Source organism: Triturus cristatus, chromosome 12, assembly GCF_964204655.1.
Source record: "Triturus cristatus chromosome 12, aTriCri1.1, whole genome shotgun sequence".
Classification (NCBI taxonomy): domain Eukaryota; kingdom Metazoa; phylum Chordata; class Amphibia; order Caudata; family Salamandridae; genus Triturus; species Triturus cristatus.
In genome coordinates, this window is record NC_140595.1 from 209682575 (window position 1) to 209703863 (window position 21289).

The 21289-nt window shown below is 42.6% G+C and overlaps 1 protein-coding gene across 1 annotated transcript in view; it reads left to right on the top strand.

Moving 5' to 3' along the window:
• Window positions 1-21289, top strand: part of EDC4 (enhancer of mRNA decapping 4) — a 777931-nt gene that overhangs the window by 115131 nt on the left and 641511 nt on the right. Inside the window, exons 4-5 of the mRNA XM_085639493.1 lie at window positions 11056-11155; window positions 17828-18014. Of these exons, the coding sequence (XP_085495619.1) occupies window positions 11056-11155; window positions 17828-18014 (287 nt within the window). The remainder of the gene's footprint in view (window positions 1-11055; window positions 11156-17827; window positions 18015-21289) is intronic.

A 21289-nucleotide genomic window follows, 5' to 3' on the forward strand; every position in this document is an offset into this window, starting at 1 on the left:
TAACAGCGGACGCATCGCTCTCCGGCTGGGGAGCGCACCTCCTACACCTCACAATGCAAGGTCTATGGACGCCACAGCAAAAATCGCTCCACATCAACCATCTGGAGCGCTTGGCGATCTTTCTAGCCCTAAAATCTTTCCAAAAACAGATTTCGGGCAAAGCAGTCCTCATTCGCACAGACAACATGACTGCAATGTATTATATCCAAAAACAGGGGGGGGGACACACTCTCCCCAGCTCTCCCGCTTAGCCCAGAGCATATGGAGATGGGCAATTCCCCAAAACATCTTTCTCCTGGCACAGCACGTTCCAGGCGTACAAAACACCATGGCAGATCTGCTCAGCAGACAAACGCAACAACTACACGAATGGGAACTGCATCCACAAGTTCTTCAGCCATTCTTCCAACAGTGGGGGCATCCTCAGATAGACCTCTTCGCCACCCACGAAAACAAAAAATGCCCAAGCTTCGCCGCCAGATACCCACACCCATTGTCCAAGGGCAATGCGATATGGATGAACTGGTCAGGCAGATTTGCATACGCCTTTCCACCTCTCCCACTAATTCCATTAGTGGTAAGGAAGCTACAACAACACTCCCTCACACTCATTCTAGTAGCTCCGACATGGGCCAGGCAGCCGTGGTACACCACGCTACTACAACTGTCAGTGGTACCACATCAAAAACTGCACCTATCCCCATGCCTCCTAACCCAGAACCATGGAGAAATCAGGCACCCGGACCCAGCTCAGCTCAACCTGGCGATCTGGCTCCTGAAATCTTAGAATTCAGATACCTTAACCTTCCCCCTGATTGCATGAACATCATCATGGAAGCCAGACGTCCTACCACTAGAGCATGCTATGCCGCAAAGTGGAAAAGATTTGTAATTTACTGCCGTAACAATACAATCAACCCTTTAGATGCATCCATACAGCACATCATATGCTATCTGCTCCATCTTCACAGGTGTAACCTGGCATATTCATCCATACGCCTACACCTAGCAGCGATCGCTGCTTATCTACAAAACAGACAGCATTTATCACTCTTCAGAGTGCCCGCTATTAAAGCCTTCATGGAAGGCCTTAAACGAGTAATTCCTCCCAGGGCATCACCTTCCCCTGTATGGAATCTAAATTTAGTTCTTACACGACTAATGGGTCCGCCCTTCGAACCAATGCATAAATGCGAGCTACAGTTTCTCACCTGGAAAACAGCTTTTCTCGTAGCTATCACTCCCTTAGAAGGGTTGGTGAAATACAAGCGTTCACTATACAGGAACCCTTCATACAAATACATCACAGCAATGTCATACTTCGCACAAATCCGAAGTTTCTGCCCAAGGTCATTTCCCCCTTCCATCTCAATCAATCGGTGGAATTACCTGTCTTCTTCTTGCAACCTCAATCTGTTGCAGAAAGGGCCTTACACACACTCGATGTGAAAAGGGCTTTGCTATACTACATACAAAGAACGCAACCCTTCAGGAAGACTAAACAATTGTTCGTTTCCTTCTCTCCACCACATAAAGGCAACCCCATTTCTAAATCGGGGATAGCTAGGTGGATTGTAAAGTGCATACAAATTTGCTATCAAAAGGCAAAAAGAACATTATCTGTTCCGCCTAAAGCCCATTCTACAAGAAAGTTAGGGGCTTCTATGGCTTTTCTAGGGAATATACCCTTAGATGACATCTGCAAAGCAGCCACATGGTCTACACCGCACACCTTCACAAAACATTACTGTGTAGATGTGCATTCCAAGCAGCAAGCTAGAGTGGGCCAGGCTGTACTAAAGACACTTTTTCAAACCACTGCAACGGATACCGGTGGTCGCCGCTAAGGTTGGGTACTGCTATATAATCTATGCTAAGTGTACAATCTGCAGCTCATATGCCTCGAACGGAATATGCTACTTACCAGTATGCATCTGTTCTTGGCATGTAGAGCTGCAGAGTTGTACACGCCCACCCGCCTCCCCGGCTACCTGTATCCGTTCCAGTACATCTTATTTAGATACAACACTGTTGGAAAACCACACCCACTCTCTGGAAGGGTGGTTGTGTTCTTCCGGACACACAGTGGTAGCTTGGCTCGAGTGGTCAGGAATCAGGCTCCGTGCTAAGCATACGACATACCCAAACAATAACCATGCGTGCATCCGTTCCAAAAACGACTCTACACCGTAAAAATTATGAAAATATCTTTCTTTATCTTCTTTTTCTCTTAGTTGCTGATTGGATAAATAAATAACAATCACAATATACAAACTTTTTAGAAAGTGCAGGTCAAATAAATACTGGCTTAATGATTCAATAAATAGGGGTGATCATAAATAATGAAGGCATAAATATAAGTGCAATACATACAGGCAATTAAATATTCTGAGGCAATAAATACTGTAAACCAATAAATATTGTGCATCAATAAATACTGTGGACCAATAAATACAGTGAAGCAATAAATAGGTTAAATACAATAAATACCGTGCCCCTAATAAATACTTAAAAGCTGACAGTGACACTCATAGAATCAGATCACTTTTGAATTCCTAAGGGCTGATTTGGCCCAGGCACAGCTTGTGGGGATGTGGAAGGCTTGAGGGTGTCTACTCCCTAGCTTGGTCAAGGCTGAGGCCTAAACTGAGGTGGATCAAGGTGGGAATACCAGAGACCTGGCTCTCTCTCTCCACACAACCTCTCTAGATTAGTCCTAGCTCACCCCTGGCACAGTCAGGTTGGTTCCAGCACCTCCCTAGCCCCTTAGAGCAGTCTCTCAGGTCTCCACAGGGCCTTAGGCGCCCTCTACTCCACTTACTGCCCTTTTTCTGATGCTCCGACGCCGCTGGAGTCGTGTCGACGCCGTGAGGCGGTTCCGGTTCGATGTCGGCGGCCTCGGCACAATGTCAGTTCTTGACGACGCCGGTAGGCGGTTCCGGTTTCGATGTCGGCGGCCTCGGTTCGATCTCGACCTCCGATTCGATGGCGTCGGGCAGTCTTTACTCGATGTCGACTTCGGGCGGCTCCGGTCCGATGGCGACCTCGGATTCGATGACGTCGGCCGGCCTTGACTCGATGTCGACTTCCGGCGGCTCCGGAGTGCGATCCTCACTCCCGACCTCCGGGGCTCCTCTCCTTAGGTTTCCGGCGACTCCGGAGTGCGACCTCCACTCCCGACCCCCGGCACGATTCTCTCAGGTTCCGGCGACTCCGGAGTGCGATCCTCACTCCCGACCTCCGGTGCACCTCACCTCGGTCTCCGACGACTCCGGAGGGCGGACTTCACTCCTCCGATGACGCCGCTCACTCGACCTCGGGTGACTTCCTCCTCGACCTCTGGTATTCCTCACGACCTCTGACGGCGCCCTCTCTCGACCTCTGGCGGCTCCGGGTACGACGTCTGCTTTTCCAGTCAGCGCCGCTTCTCCACCTCGGGCTCCAGGTCTCAGGCTACTCGACGTCGGACTCCAGGGAAACCAGTTTCCAGGTCAGGATCTTGCTGTTCTCTGTTTCTAAGGCCTGTTCCTGCTGTCCAGGTCCTTAGGATGGTTTTTCTTGCTTCTTCCCACACAGGGCTCCAGGCTGGGCTCAGTCAGTAGGGACTAGTATCAAGGGTGGGTTTATGGACCCCACTCCAGGCACAAGTTTCCACCCCTGCTGCTTCACTCCTTCCTCCTACAAGTTTCTGCTGCTCTCTCCTCACCAGTCAGGTGCCAACTGCCAGCTCCACCTGCCAACTCTCTGTCTTAGCTTCCCAACATTCTAAACCGCCTCCAACTATCACAGGGTTCTGGAATGTTCTGGAAGGTGCTAGCAGGTTCCAGTGGATGCTGGTGATGTCACAGGTGGCCACCATTTTGTGCTCCAGGCCCTCAGACAGAAGTTTCAGGGGTAGATAAAATGGCTCCCTGAATCTGCAGCAACACTAAAAAGTCTGGTGGTTCCCAAAAAGGAAAAATTCAAACAGGGTTTGAGGCAAAAGTGGGACAAAATAAATAATGATGAGGAGGGACCACCCAAAGGGCTGACAGGTCTAACAAACACACATGGGTTTCTCACTGTTATTACTACGCTCCATCATTTCCCTGTTGGCGAAAAACAATCTGAGGATGGAGCCGAAGCCCATGCGCAGTACGGACCGAAGGAGGAGTCACCAAACTCGTGACTTCCAAAGACTGTCCAAGAAGAAAAACAAACTGCAAACATCCGGGCCCAACACCAGATGGCGATCTATGCTAAGTGTACAACTCTGCAGCTCTACATGCCAAGAACAGATGCATACTGGTAAGTAGCATATTCCTTCTCCTCCCCTCTGTATGATATAACAGCTTTTATTCTTTTCTTGGTTTATTTACCGGTATGTCTTTAGCTATTTGTACGCACAGGGATGTTTTCATAGCTTCCCAAGCTATATTTTGTGGGTCAATATCTTGATTTAGCATTACAAATTCTTGTATTTCCTCTCTAAATATTTGTACCCAATCACTATCATTAGGATATATCTTATTACAAATCCATCTTGTAAGTTTCGGATTTCTCTTACCTCCTCAAATGCCTAACTCAAGAGCTGAATGGTCTGAGAACCCATTAGGCAATGTTACCAAATATTCAAAGCCCAGACCAGCTGACACTGAACAGAAATCAATTTGTGTAGCAGTTTTAAATTTGGCAGAAATTGAGGTGTACTTACTCTTTCTTGGAGAGCATTTCTCCACGGGTCTATTAGCAGCAGTTCCTTCTGATTATACCGTAGGATTTTAGCTGTCTTAGGCTTGTGTTGCCTTTTATTACTTAATTTAGGGTCAATTTCTAGATTTTATAAGAAATTAAAATTGCCTCCGATTTTAATTATCCCTAGGACCACCTGCTAAGACAGGACTAGGTTAATATACGGTCCTGGGTTATCCTCCATAGGAATGTAGAAACTAACCAGAGTAAGCTGCACAGAGGCAATAGTGCAGTTTACCCAGCACAAACGACCATCTGTATCTCTCTCTGTATTTTGACATCAAGTTTTTGACTATAAATATTGCAACACCTCTATGTGCCGCTCATACTACTAAAAATTCCATAAACCATACCCATTTCTTAAACGTCGAAAATCTAGCCAAATTAGCTGATTCTATGTGAATCTCTTGTAATAGCACAGCTGACAGATTGTGTCCCCTAACCCAGACCTTCATGGCATGTAATTTCTTCCTGTTATTCACCCCATTAATAATAAACAAGATAATTCTCAAAGTATCTGTCAGACCCGGACTCCTCTTCTCTTCATACATACTTCATTTAACATTCCTCAACATTATCTTCGGCTCTCTGTACTCGGAGTGATAGAGACCGAGTGAAGTTAGATCCTCCACTTATCGTATGGACCCTCATTATTTCTCCTCATTCCTTGACCGTTCCACCAGCTTTTATCCGTTTCACTCCCAGCAGATTTGAAATCATTAAAAAAAAAGTCCATATCACATGTGCCAACTTTGCTTAACAAACTGTGCAAACAACGCTTCTGTGCAAAAATGGCAAAGATAGAAAAGCAGTGATTGTTTTCCCTGGGACTTAAAGCATGCCTTCCTAGTATGCGGCCCGCCTAAGAGTGGCGGGCCTAGCACAATCTCCCGGTATATAGTTCATCTTTCAAATGTGCATATTGTGTAAACCTACATAATTTGTTCAAACCAGCATTCTGCCCGCCTCCAAATTGCATACTGCATGTGCTTAAATAACTTGGGCAAAATACTCAATTGATTAACTCAAACCTCCTTTTCATATACTCCTCAACCTCATGCATGCTGTGGCGGTAGCCCCCTCTCCTCCCATCCCCACCCTGTCCAAAGCAATTTGGCATCATGTCTGCCGAACCTCCTGTTTCACCTCCACACTAACCCCCCCCCCCCCCCACCCCGTTACTGTTATTCCTTTTGTCCTTCAGATTATTGTTAAACTACATCTAAATCAACCTCTGGATTTAAAAAAAATAGCGTCTCTTCAACCAAATTAAACCTTTTAAATTCTCCCTTATACAGTACTTCTAGTCTAGAAAGTTGGACTATCGAGGCCTGCATGTGGGAGCATGTTCAAAAACTCGGTGTCTTAGAGCTGTTTCTGCGGTCATATCTGAAAAGATACAAAAAGCTAAATTATTTTGTGTAGCAAATGATTTCTCATTAATGGCTCATGCAAGAATAATCTCTTTTACCCTATATTCTGCAAATTTCATCAACTTAGTCCTGGAGTGTTTGGCATGGGTAGAGATCTGTGCTGGAACTCGGCTCGTCTGATGGTCAAATCCTGCCTATACTCTAGCATTACATATGTTTTTATTATTGCTTGTACCAGAGAAGCAGCATTAACATTGTCATCCAAATGTCCAGGGATTCCCGTTATACGTAGATTAGAGTGCCGTGCATGGTTCTCCATCTGCTCTTGTTTATCTTTAAGCCGTGTTTCCTCATTCTCAAGTTTATCGTTTGATTCAACTGAAGAATGCAAATTATTCTCACCGCCTCTTTATTTCCTGTACTCTAGAGGATAAATGCACTAGCTGCTCACTCACTCTATCCAGATGTTTTTATTTCGTCCGCCATTTCTTTCTGACTTTAACCTCCATCAATACTTCCTCTAGCATAGCGACTAGACGCCTTAAAAATTGAAGATCTATACCTAAGTTGCACATAGTTTTACTCATATGTCGTGACAATGGATTGATCAATTCTCTGTTGTTCTTGTGCCGTTTCTATTGGGGTTTCTTGTGGCTGAGGTTCTAAGCTTTTTGATTTAGAGGTAAGCATTTCAATCAGTACATTTTCATTCTGGCTGCTGTTTAATAATTTTACGACAATTTTATTAGCCTGAAATTATGGATAGACCTCAGTCATTCTACTGCATTCTTCTGATTCCACTAGGGGCCTATCCTCTACTTAGGCTCATTAAAATATGCCCACTGATGTTGTGGCCTCCACTGGAGCTTGCTCTTGTTGTAATACAATTATTGCTCTTGCCGCCAAAATAGACTCCGCACTTAGTGGTGTTCTGGAGGTCGCTGGAGATGCCTTGCACGTTCCTCGGGTGTCCGAGACACGGTCCCAAATTTTATATTGGGCTAGCATCTGCAAATTCATTCGAAATAGTGGTAGTGTCCAGTTTCCACAGAGGTCTCCCCTGAGTGCTCGTCAGATTGACCCGCGCTGATTTTCTCCTTTCACTCGATAAAGAGTGTTTTGATGGTTAGAATGGCTTTTTAAGCTTTGCAGGTATGGTCATTAAAAAAACTTCCTCGTCTCGGAGGGTGTGAAGAGAGGCACTGCAGACATTACCTCACTTAGTTATCTTCAATTTAGGGCCTTTTCCCCATCTGTCTCCACATGCCTGAATGTGCTGCAGTTGCTAGGTGCACAACAAACTCATCGCCTGGGGCATTGGAAACACAGGCGTAAGCTTCGAAGGGAACACCGCAGCTCTACAACCTTTACCACCTCGCAGCGGTCAACACTGAAATCTTCACCTTTCAAAATACACTGTGCTTCGAAGGGAACACCGCAGCTCTACAACCTTTACCACCTCGCAGCGGTCAACACTGAAATCTTCACCTTTCAAAATACACTGTGCCTCTCACTGCATAGCCCTGGTGTGAGGGAGAAGAGTTGCAGCTTTCTGCATAGCTGCCATCAGGACACCGTTGGGAAGGAGAAAAGTCTGATTCGAAGGAAAGCGGAAGTCAGAGGACATGTATGGGCAGATCCATCATCATCCCAGTCTTCTCCAGAATCTGGATATTATTTGTGTATTTTTCTCCCCTGCTGATCTTTAAGTTTAGAAAAGACTATACTTCTTTCCTTGAGGGTTGCAGAGACTCCTCATATGAAAGAATTGTGTCCTCTACAGTAACCTTGTCCGTGTTTGCATTCATATGCTTTTGCATTAATCAAGCTCGCAGAAACAACTTTGCTAGCCCGAGTTGTCTTCTTATTTAATCTTGTCAAAAAATGTTAGCATATTCACAGTTTGGACATGACCTCCTGGTTTCCAGTGTCTGCTTCTCCTTTTAACACATTGCTTCTGGCACCCATTGAAGAGGGAAGAATGATGTGCTACAAAATTCATATTCTTTTTTTTCTTGTTGAAATCTCCCATATTTCGGTCAGCTCTATTTCCACAAACTAACTCCAGAAAGGAGCAGAAGCTCAACAGCAACGCAGCCATCTTCTTTCTGGTCCTCATCATGCGACTCCTGCAGAACAGGTTTCTAATGTTTGCTCATGTATCTTATAGATCAGCAGCGTTTTTGTATGACTTCAGATCAGTTTGGAGCTTCAGGTCAGGCTTATTTGAGGTTCTCTGAAGAACAAGTAGTCAATATGTGTGCAACTAAAGGTGATTAAGCCTGAAAGTAATATAACTGTCAGGATTTTAACATATTGTCTTGGAGAGAAATGTGCATACTTTATGAAGGTTTGATGATGATTTCTTTCATTTTCTTATTTTGCTTGTACAGGAAGTAAGAATTCCTATAAGCATTTTCTGTCAGACATTGTGATTTACCTGTATACGTATTCTTAACTGTTCACTTGACAAAATAGACCAGTTTCACATTGCGCGCCGTAAGGTTCTTAAGGTTCCTCTTCCTATTAAGTATCATATCCATAAATGGGAATTAAATCTAGTTTTGGTCTGGCTCAAGAATAAACCTTTTCAGCCAGCGGCCTGTCGTCATAATGACCTGTTCACCGGGAAGGCTACTTTTTCATTGGCCATCTAGAGGGTCTCTTTAAACTGTCTCCACAGCAAACAGGTTGTCCTTTGGAGGATACCTTTAAAAATTCCTAACTGAACATTATTCTTTCTGTCTTTCAGCTTAATCATATGCTCTACAGTTAGGGAAATGTACACAACCTAGATGTCTGTAGAACTTTGACACCAGAAATGGACAAATTCAAGCAGTCTCTTAGAATTTGTGACATAAAGTAGTTTCCCACCAGGTAATAAAGAGACTAAAGCCAACATGCTTGGTGTATAGAGTCTTTTGCATTTTAAAGTTTTGCAACCCAAAAGCAATTCAGACTGCTAAGAGATTTGATCCTCTTTATACTAGAGCAAAGGCTTTGCTGGTTACCTTAAAAACCATTAGAAATAATGGGGTAACCCAGTGACCCTCAGAACCTGGGTAAGTACATAGAGCAGAAACAGTGGTTCTGTTGGGAATAAGCTTAGTTTAAACAACACTACATGTATTCAAAAACTGTTGCAAAAATACTTAGATACAGTTATACAGACACACATAAATACACCAATTTGAGAAACACAAAGTGATTTTCCTTTTCACTGTATTTGAATCCACATAAATATTACTACTATACAGGACTGACCAACAAACAATGAAATAAACCACAAGATACTCAGTGACTGATGATGCATAATGACATAACAATCAAACATAAATTGACATCAAAACACATATATATATACACAATGGACAGAAATTACACTTTGAGCACAGATGATCCACAGTCAATAGCATATGACACCACAACATATATCCTTCAATGTTCAAATGGTGGAATTGCATGGATCAATCAGACAGGTAACGTCGATGTTTCGACCCTAAGATGATGTGCAGATTTATACGCATCAAAGACGGGTCTTCATCAGGACAAAAGAATATGTCAGCCTGAGGACTAGGAAAAGACAAATTATCCTAGGGTCGCATGCGAAGAAATCAGTCAATCTCTCACTCAGTCAGATCAATAAATTCTTGAGATGTGTTCAATCCCTGCAAGAAGGACGGTGCCGTCGTAACGATCACCGAAATTTGGAGCGCAGTAAATGTGCTTCCAATTTCACACAAGCTGGGCAAACAATGGTTACCTTAAAAAGACACATTCTCTATGCAGATGTTTAGAAAGAAACATTGAGTGTCACTTGTATGATTTATGAAGGCAATAGTCTCCGACCCATCTCTCGGATTGATCCAGAACTTCTCTGGCCAGAAGCAGCACCAATTGTTTTCTTGAAATATAGATGGCATGCTTTTGCCCTCTTCAGTATTAGAAATGCAAATATCTTAACTTGAGCCAGTTGGGCAGGAGTAGGTTGACCTTGGAAACAAAGATGTTCATGGAGTTCTGGTATCCTTAATATTTGCTGCTCCCATCCCCAGATGTCTTCCATTGGACTTATCCCCTTAATGACCATGCACTCCTGCACCCTGGCAGAAACAGACTGGAACTCTGTGGAGAGGTTGGTGATGCATGTATGAGGTGAATACCATGCATTCAAAGAGATTTCTGCACATGTCCGACTCCTATTTTTAGTGAAGTCTTTTCCTATTTTGCCCACTAGCAAAGGCAGTTCACAACCAGATGTGTAGGAGGGAGAGGAATGGCCAACCATACCTTAATTGTCATTAAAAGTATTTCTATCTTTCTTGCATCCATGTGAGCGGTCCGTTAATTTGTGCTTCGTCCCTTTGGGCATCTATCGGTGAACATGCCGCCCAGTCTTTGATTGATTTTACCTGACACAGCATTCTACTTGGATTACAGCTAGCCAGAATTTTGAAATACTTATAATTACATTTTTTTATGTTTCAGATTTATTTATTTTTTTACAGAGTTTTATATAGTGCGAACTTGACCCGAAGGTATTGGGTATCAGAGCGCTTTACACAAGCGCCAGTTGCGTTACATGAGGACACATCACATTAATTTTTGTTAGGCACTCTCCCCAGTCATGAAAATTGCCCACTATTCTGGTAACACAGTACCGAGTTCCAATAAATGCAGCACAGACTCAGGCCCATACGATGTTATTGTACTCAAAAGATGGTATTCGAATACTGAACCTGTGCACAAAGAGTAAATTAGTTAAAGCTTTCTTCTGTTTGCTGCAGGCAAAGTTTTACACTTAGTCTACTCTGGCATGGTTAGGGTTTAGCTCCTATGCTTGGATATTGTAAAGGTGCATGCATGTCCTTGTTGAATGATGCTTATTTCATCAGTTTTTCCCCAGTTTTATAGTTAATTTTATTTGGTGTTTTCTGCTTCTTTTGGGCAGGTAAAAATACAGCCAGTTGCCAAATATGATTGGGAGCAGAAGTACTATTATGGTAACCTGATTGCAGTCTCCAATTCATATCTAGCATATGCTACCCGAGGTAAGTCTTCCTTTTTTTCTTCTTTGTGGTACGAGTGATCTTTCTCATGCAGAGATAGCTGTAAGAGAGTGTGGCTAAAAATGCACGGAATCGAATGATTTTATGTATCGGTGCAAAGGCATAGTTCTGTTGTGCATTTGAGTTTGTTGTTTTGAAAGTATTATTTTACATCCACAGTCTTCTCCACAAGACCGGGATTTTCTTGGTGTGGTAGTATTTCTCTGGCGAATTGAGGAGGCAGGCTTGACTGGGCCTTGGCCACAAAGCAGTTTGTCTGAGCACTTTGGATTCTGAATTTGTATGGGGCTCCTCTGTTCAAGCCAGTAATACTCCTCAAGCTCATTTTGGAGACTAACTGTGTACCATAATTCAGTAGAAAATCTGGGAATTCCCTATATATGTTTTATATATTAATTTGTCGTTGTTTTTTTAATGTAGTGGACCTTTTCTTTAAAGCTATCAACTTGATAAATTGTTTCTTGCAAAACTCATTGAACCATATTTAACACTATAAAAAGCTGAGCCTAATATTGAATTCCTGAAATGTGTATGTTAGTTTTAGACTAGCACGCTTAAGGTAGTAGTTGCACCATACTGTATAGGCTTAAAATTACTTTACACTTTAAGATTAGAAATGAAGTTTTATAAAGGTATTCATAAAGAGGCAGCTACAGATCCAGTGCTACCTTACTGAAAACAGTAACTTTTGAAGAGGAGGATATTGGACTGAGTAAATACGGTTTTGTTGTTGATGCAGTTGAATGGGCCTCAACAAATTCTGGTCAGAGATTACCAGCAGGAAGCGGAGAGGGAAAGAATGGCATATTTTCAGTTGTGTCCCTGGGCCTTAAGTCCCCGAATAGGAATCCAGGTATGAGACAACCAACCATCTATGAAAAATTTACCAGAACTTGTTTTTTATCTAACAGCTTAATTTCCAACATATTACAAGTAAGTGCACAGAATGTAAATATTATGAAAAGTGGGAAGAAGAGCGGAACAAGGCTAAAGCAGAAGGATAGTTGTCTCTGTGGTAAGATGTTTATGGGCATTCATAAGCACAGCTTAAATGGAATCAGCAGACTTAGCCTTCCATCAGCCTTCGGTCAATAAAATAAGTTAATTAGTAGGGTACTAGTACTATCTGTTACTTACAGGGCTTAGAAGCAGCAGAAAGGCTGTATGTTGTGCAAAAAGCAGATGATTTTCATTGGGTTACACCGTGACTGAGATGGAGAAGACCAAAGGGTATTTTTTTGGCGCATATAAATATAAAGATGATATTTCCATTTGATCATACAGTTCATAGAGGAAGAACACCAACCCTCGTGTTTTAGTAAAGTCATCATTGATGATTGCTGCAAAGAAGGTACAATCCCCACATTTTCATGATCAGTATTTTGGAGCAGGTTTGTGCCTAGGACCTTTCACTTCCCTAAATGTTCATGAGTATTGTATATGTCTAAGACACAATACTAACAAAAACACTTTTATTTTCAGTACAGCCTATATATACTATTGCTAAACAAGACTATAGATGAAGACTATACAAGCATAATAAAAACAGACATGTACAAACTTCCATAGCCTAAACACAATGTATAATAAAACCCATGTTATGTTATTGTACTAAAGTCTGAGGTTATAGGCCATAAATACTGGTTTTAATTGACCGTCTGTATTTTGTTACAATAGAAAACGTAGCTCACCTCTCTCTACCAGTACTGTTTCTTATTTACACTTGGTAATTAGGGAGATTTCGAGAAGACCTTGAGGCACTTCAACTTTCTCAACTGGTCTCTGGTCCTACTCATGAAAAAGGACAGACGCTAGACCTAATTTTTTCAAATGATCCTCTTATCTCGGTGTCGGAGGTTTTCCCCGTTCTGATCATTGCCTTATTCGATTTGTGTTTTCTATTCCGTCCAGACAGGCCAAAAGTAAGGTCCAGTCCACCACTACTAGAAATTGGTCGGGGATCGACGCCGATCTCTGGTAAAACGCCCTGAAGCGCTCCTTGCCCAACCTGGAACTCTGCCCAGAAGAAGACTCCAAACAATGGGATAACTGAATCAGCCAGTCTCTAACGACATGTTCCCCCTTGAGAAAAACGCCCTCTCAAACACACCAGACCAAGAAAGACCCATGGTTCAATGAGCACCTGCTCTCTTTAAAAGAATTCTGCAAGAGAGCCGAAAGGGATTGGAGAAAAGACTTTGATCCAGATAAAAAAATGAACTACAAAGCCTCGATCAGACACTATCATAAAGAACTAAAACTGGCTTAAGAAACTGGCTCAAGCTTTATTTTATGAGAAGAAAATCAGCCAGGCACTTAATTCCCCGAAAGAACTATTTAGATTAGTAAAAAACTTGACCACACCGCAAGAAACCAACGGCCCCCCAAAGGCCTCGATAGGAAGATGCAACCAAATAACGTCTTTCTTTCAGAAAAAAAGTGTCCAATATCTATGATCGTTTTAAAAACACTCCTCAGACGGTTCTAGCTAAGTCCCATACGGTCAGTGTCCCAGCTTCTTTCCCTAGTCTTACACACTTCACCGTCCTTGATGAGGAAGCCAGTCTTAAGTTGCTCAAATCCATCAAGTCAGGCTCCCCTCTGGCCTCGGCACCCCCCGCATGCTATCCTCAAGGTGACAGAGGTTGTCCTCCCCACTATAGTGAAAATACTTAATAAATCTCTTAAATCGGGGTCGGACCCCCGGGCCTGGAAACACGCCATAATGTAACCAATTTGTTTTAAAACCCCGTCTGGACCTGGACAATTTGCGCAACCTTGGACCCATCTCCCTTCTTCCTCTCCTAGGCAAACTCCTGGAAAGGCATGTCAACCAAACTCTAGTCAAATTCCTGGAAGAGAACGCACTTCTCCACTCCACGCAGATGGGCTCCCACGCCCTCCATAGTACAGACGCAGCACTCTTGGCTGTCACAGAGGAACTCAAGATCTTACTTGACGGCGGAGGGTCAGCCTCGATTATTCTGCTTGACCTTAGTGCGGTGTTCGGCACCGCCAACCACGCCTTGCTCAAAAATTGATTGAAGGAAAGATGGAAGGACAGAGCCTTGGAGTGGCTATGCTCCTTTTTAGATAATCGGTCGCTCCAAGTTATGGACCAGGACTGCCTCTCTGACAGCCTGCCCTTAAACTCTGGAGTGCTACAGGGCTCCTCCCTAAGCCCGACCTTATTTAATATATATATAAGGCAGCTTGCCAACACTATACAGGAGTTTAACATCCTAGTCATTTTGTACGCGGACGACACCCAGCTGATCGTTGCTCTATCCCCGGACCACCATCAGGGAGACTCTTTATTGGGCCCCTGCCTGATCAAACTAGTCAAGTGGATGTCAAATAGCTTCCTAAAATTGAATGGTGAAAAGACCGTACTCATGATCTTGGGTAACAGGGCTATCCCGAGACCCCTAAATCACTGGCCTCCTTGCATTGGTGACTCTAAACTGGTGGTAAAAAATTTGGGTATGTGGCTCGATAGCGCACTCTCAGTGAACAAACAGGCAAACAAATTGTCTGGCATCTGCTTTGGATGCCTGAGGATGCTCAGAAAGATATTGGAACTCATCCCGGAGCAACTTAGGAAAACCGTCATACAGGCTTTGATAGTCTCCCGTCTGGACTATGGGAACTCCCTCAAGTATGTGATTAAGGAGCTCCAAACTGTGCAGAATGCGGCAGCCAGGCTCCTGCTCAAACTCAAAAGACAAGCACCATTTAGAGAATCCTTGAAACTACTCCATTGGCTTCTAATAGCGCCAAGAGTAAAATTTAAAGCCCTCTGTATCGCTCACAGGGCATTAATTAACAAAGGCCCACCCAAACTGAAATCCCTGATCTCGGTTTATGCCCCCTCGAAATTTCCAAGGTTCTCTCACTCACACCTCCTCAGCACCACTAGAATAAAAAAATGTAGATGGAGAGGCAGATCATTCTCCCACTTGGTTCCAAAACTGTGGAATGACCTCCCGCTGGACCTTAGAGGGCAGCAAAATGAACTAATATTCATGAAAAAGCTGATGGCCTGGTTATTCCCATCTATCCATTAAAAGGCCTTCTGTCTTTCACCACAGCTCTTATCGTCAGCGCGGGGAAGCCTCTGGGTAGCCATGCGCTATTTAAATCACTTTCAATTTCAGTTGTTATCAAACCTCCCTTGACCCCTAGTAAGAATCTTTTTAGTGGCAATGTTTTCCATGATTTCAAGCAAACTAATTGATCTGTAATTTGTAGAGTCCAAGGTAACGCCATTTTATGTTAATTGTAACAATTTATGCTTTTTGCCAGGTTGCTGGTATTTCTCCATCACAAGTGACATTAGCAACTCTGCATCACTGGTGGTCATATGAGCTGTTCTGATTTGCTTACATTAGCTGGAACTTAGTCTTGCCCAGGGGCCCTGCCCTTAGCTTGTGAAATTGAAACATCTCTGAAAATATTTAGATTTTGCCAAGTGTGTAAGGAGCAAAATTAGAGGGTGAGATGTATGTTTTATTTTTATGTTTTTAATAAAGAAAACGATTCTGAAAAGGATTTACCGATCTAGATCATGGCAATAGGTTAATGGGGGAAAGTGTTGCTACATTGCCCTGAAATACAACACCTGACATTTCTGAATCTTGGAACTAGATTTCGTTCTGGTGTTTTTTTCATGTATATTGTGTAAACAAGATTAGCTTTTATTTATTCAAAGCTTTTCAAATGATCTTCAGTTTGCCATTCTTGGTGCATCCCCTAACTCTTTGCCTTACACTTCTTACAGTTTTGATCAGATCATCGATAACTTCTAAAAGGAGAACATTTCATCCCTAACACAGTGTTGATTAAAGTATGTCAGGCATGAGTAAACTTTCACTAAAAGTTTCAGATGGTAGCCAGTTTATTATTTGTGGAACCCATATGCAAGTATTCTTTTCATTTCTTACAATATTTGTAAAAAAATAAAAAGGCCTTTGATAAATTACTGTTGTACTCTTTAAATATGGGTTTCTTGCCTGATTGACGTATGTCCAACTCGGGCACTAGTGTTAGTTAATGACTCCAGTGTGTTCTCCAAAAATACTAACGATGTCTGAGAAGATGAGGGGGGGATTGGTTATCCTGTTTGGGAATTCTTTATTCTTCCCTTCAACCACACACCAACACGTTTGATGCAGATGCAGAAGCGATCCACTTTGTGTGTTGTCTTAAAACCATCGGAGTCAGGGCCCAAGAAACGATGAAGTACATTTATTGTTCTGGGTGTCATTGTTTAGGATGAAACTTTGTGACCGAAAGAGCAAAATCTGGCTGTGAACAATGAGTCATTTTGTGGCTGCAAAGTTACAGATGACTTGACACAAATTTGACACCTCTTCGTGCTCCTACTATGAGCAGAATGTCATACATGATGGGGATACGGATACAGAAAACCAAGCGGCTTGACCGTGTAATATTATTTGAACCCCCAATACCTTAGAAATTCCGCAGCATCCACGGTAGCATATTGTTCAACGTTTTGCCACTTAATTGACCATATTGTCTCATTCACGTGTTCATAGGGATATTAAGCACTTCTAGTCTAAGATCTCGCCTATATGCACTGTTTAGTGTGAATGTGCTCAAGCACTATTGCCATTGTTGAGTAAAGGCAAGGAGCGATCATGTAAATGTTTGAGCTCTTGGCCTTCTTTGACATGTAATGTGAGGCTCAGCCGGTTTTATACTGACTGCTGACTCCTGTACAAGCAAGTCATGACTGTAACCCTGTTGTAAGCACTGTTGCGGCATACCTTTTAACTCCATTACTGAAAGTAATGGACGAAGCAGAAGTAAATAAAGGTGAGGACTTGCTAAGTAATTTTTCTATTTTGGCTTAGTGCCTGGAGGAAATGTTTGTGACTTTGATTCATTGATTCACAGTGAAACTAACACTGCTCCTCTTGCTACTAAAGCTATTTCCATTAGTGGGGTATCTTTTGAAATGCAAGACGTGATCAAACCAGCTGAACTTTGTTTTATCAGCATTACCAGTGGTATATTGCATTTGAGGTTTTGATCAGCACGTTTTCCTCTGGATCCTAGGCTGCCTCTAGAGAATTTCGACATAGGTACTTAGCATGATGAGGTTGATTGGGTTAACCTAGTCCAGGTTGGTCATAATTTCACTGTTACTTTACAGGTCTGTGTTAACAAACGATTGAACGTTTTTCCTTCATACCCTTTCACTCTTTTAGCTAGATTAGCATCTGAACTAATAACAGTGGCTTGCTGCGGAATGGTGGAGGGGGGGTCTGTGACTTTAATTATATGTTGCTTTAGCATGATATATTAGGGTTGCAAACTTCACTTTCCCAGTGTTGGCCGTTCCCATATGGCCCCATACATAGTGTTATACCTCAGCAATGGCACCAATACCGACCAAGGAACTAAGTAAGCAGTCTGTTACAAGTGCAAATAACAGTGGTAACAACATGCTCCATTTTGTCATAATGTAATCTATTTTATTTATTGAAGTTATTATTTGCGCTGCTTATTTCAGATATTGTATTGCCAATGCTCTGGCAGCGCCCCTATTTCCTTTCTGTGGTACAGGTGTTGTGCTACAATTAAAAGGTCTTATTTGTTCCTTTCAGTAACCAACACTCTTGTTTTCAGGTGCAAATGGATCTGCCATGGTTCGGGTCTTGAGTGTCACCACAGCTGAGCGAATCTTGCTGAAAGGTATCATGGGCAGCGTGACAGACTTGGCCTTTGCTCACCTCAACTCTAGCCTGCTGGCCTGCCTCGATGAAGTCGGCAACCTCTTTGTATGGCACCTGAGTATGGAGAATGGAAAAATACAATATCCTTTTTATGTATATATTTGCTTGTAAACATGCAAAGCAACCTTTTGTTGTGCACAAAGTAATTGAAAACTTGACCAAATCTCATCACTCAAGAGATCATGTATGTTTGTGATACCTAAGATTAATGTTTCTGTCTACCGTTCTCAGGCGGATGGCCATGTAAAGTACAGCCTATGTGTCAGGGAGCTCAGTCTCAGTTGAGTTTTAGTTAGTTTAGACCAGGGGCCCCCCAACCTTTACTGTAACAAGAGCTACTTATTTTCTATGAAAATTCTCATGAGCTACTAATATTACTAGAGATGCAATAGTAACTACATCAGACCAGGTTATTTTAGTGCCCCCCCCATGCAATATTACCAGCAGGGATCACCTCGGTACATCAGGCATGGTTTTCAGCAGTAATGTAAAAAAATGATTTGTCAATGTGAAATGCCTCTACATAGGTAACACATAACAACCATTGTTGCAATGTCACTAGCAGTAAGTCAATATTAGTAATAAGTGCTCCCCAATACCATTTGAGTTTTATCACTCGAATATCAATGTTTAATATGTTTTGGAAATCCAACCATTTTTCTCCACACATGTGCTCTGAAAATACACGCATTTTTCATCGCGAATACACGCTTTTCAGTATGTATATATATATATATATAGTTATATATATATATTCTCTCTCTGCTCCAAACCCATCAAAGCCAGGCTTTTACCGAACTCTCAGGCGGGTGCCGTGTTTAATTGTGAGGATGGGACTCACGTATATAGATACAGCTCCAAGCGCATGCGAAAATTAGCACACGTAGGCACTCTCAGGGAATACTCGCACCCTTTATTAGCAGACGCGTTTCAGCAACAGCTTTCTTCAGTGCCAAAAGGTGTTAATACCAAATGCACGACATAGCATTTAAAATACAGAATTGTCTCTCCTGATTGGCGCTTGATGGATTGTGGTAAGAAAGCTAGGACTTAAAGATATTCACTGAGTATGGCCGCCATATTTGCAAGGTAAATACTCCTTAACGCCATATCGACTTGCAAATAATTCCATATCGTACAGTCATCTAAAGTTCATTCAGAGGCAAGCCAAACCTCAATACAGTCCATTCCGATGTTTATTCACCTTGCGCTCTTCGTGCAGCGTAATCCCCTCGCCAAGCCTCTATTCAAACCAGGATAAATCCGCGGGAAGCTGCAATATTACAGCAAACCATGAATTTGAATAATTCACGACGTTCAGTCAGCAGAGTCATCCTGTAGAGATGGTTCTGGCTCCTGACATATTCACTCTGCTCCAAACCCATCAAAGCCAGGCTTTTGCTTGGAAGCATAAGGATCCATCTCTTGGAGAAAACCAAAAAACCTGGGTTCAAAAAACTAGGATAGATGGGTGTGCGTGTCTCACAATGGTTGGACACACACAAAGTTGTTTAAATACCCCTCACACACCAAGAATGACCCATGGTGTCATGCTTCATCATAGGGGTCTTCCCGCCCCGCTGCGGGACGGGGCGTGCTACGACCTGCGACTACGCGGGAGCACTATTGATAAAGTGCTATGTGTAATGCAAAGGGAGGGTCTGGGGTAAGTGTAAACGTGAGATTAAAAAGGACCAGGCCCCTTAAAACTAAAAAACTTTAATAATTCAAGGGGGGCTGGTACTAGTAAAAAGGTGGTGCGGAGATTTCCTACTCAATGTGTGGTTACTCCTAATATCTTGTCAACATGTTTCGATGCAAAGGCATCTTCGTCAGGACAGGGCTAAGATCCCTCCTATGTGGAAAGCATGTACTTATGAGAATACTATAAACATAAGTGCAACTAGTCATGCATAAATATACAGTACCTAATAGTATGCATATATGTTCTGTAAAGGAAAAAAGAGAAAAAGGACAAGTACTTGTTTAGTGCCCCAGGAAGTAAAAACATTATACCTGCAAACATAAGCAGTGCGCCACAAATGTGACAAAAACGTGATCGTTAGCCATAAATCTTAATATTGCAGAAAAAGGTGCGGTGACCTGTAAGGAGATAGAGACAGTACAAGACACTACAAACAGATAACAAAAGACAAACACTCTATAAAATGCGTGGACTATTCTCTAAAATAGAGATAGACACAGTGGTAACATGAATGTTCTTTACCCAGTCATTGATATTGGAGGCTCTGCAACATACGAGCAATTTTGCTTACGATATTTATCATTAGTTCGGAACTGCTTTTCCTAAAACCCACCACGGGTCCTCACTTCCGGTTTCTGGAAGATTTTAACTCTCCCGGGTCTAGTCTTCCACTAACCTCTAAACCGGAAGCCATTGTAGCGTACCAGGTGTAACGAGTTCCCCGTAATTTAGCAGTGGCTGGCTATACTTAAGCACGTTAGACAGTGTCCCGCATATCAGCGGAACCGCGGGATGGATGCACATTGAGCGATTAGCAGTACAAGGGCACGTGAGTACGGCACAGCCGTTCGAGGATACCGACGCAGCCTTTCATTTTTCAAGTAGCATTCTGGTGATAACAGCTACTTTTTATTTTCCGTTTTCTTTTTGCTTTTTTATTTAGCATAGAGGCCCCTTGATTTCTCCACCCGTTCTCAAGGTTCATGAGGCAAAACCTTACATACACCTAAGTATGGATTCATGTTACCACTGTGTCTATCTCTATTTTAGAGAATAGTCCACGCATTTTATAGTGTGTGTGTTTTTTGGTATCTGTTTGTAGTGTCTTGTGCTGTCTCTATTTCCTTACAGGTCACCGCACCTTTTTCTGCAATATTAAGACTTATGGCTAACGATCACGTTTTTGTCACATTTGTGGCACACTTCTTATGTTTGCAGGTATAATGTTTTTACTTCTTGGGACACTAAACAAGTACTTGTCCTTTTTCTCTTTTTTCCTTTACAGAACATATATGCATACTATTAGGTACTGTATATTTATGCATGACTAGTTGCACTTATGTTTATAGTATTCTCATAAGTACATGCTTTCCACATAGGAGGGATCTTAGCCCTGTCCTGACGAAGATGCCTTTGCATCGAAACATGTTGACAAGATATTAGGAGTAACCACACATTGAGTAGGAAATCTCTGCACCACCTTTTTACTAGTACCAGCCCCCCTTGACTTATTAAAGTTTTTTTTGTCTTAAGGGGCCAGGTCCTTTTTAATCTCATGTTTACACTTACCCCAGACCCACCCTTTGCATTACACATAGCACTTTATCATTAGTGCTCCCGCGTAGTCGCAGGTCGTAGCACGCCCCGTCC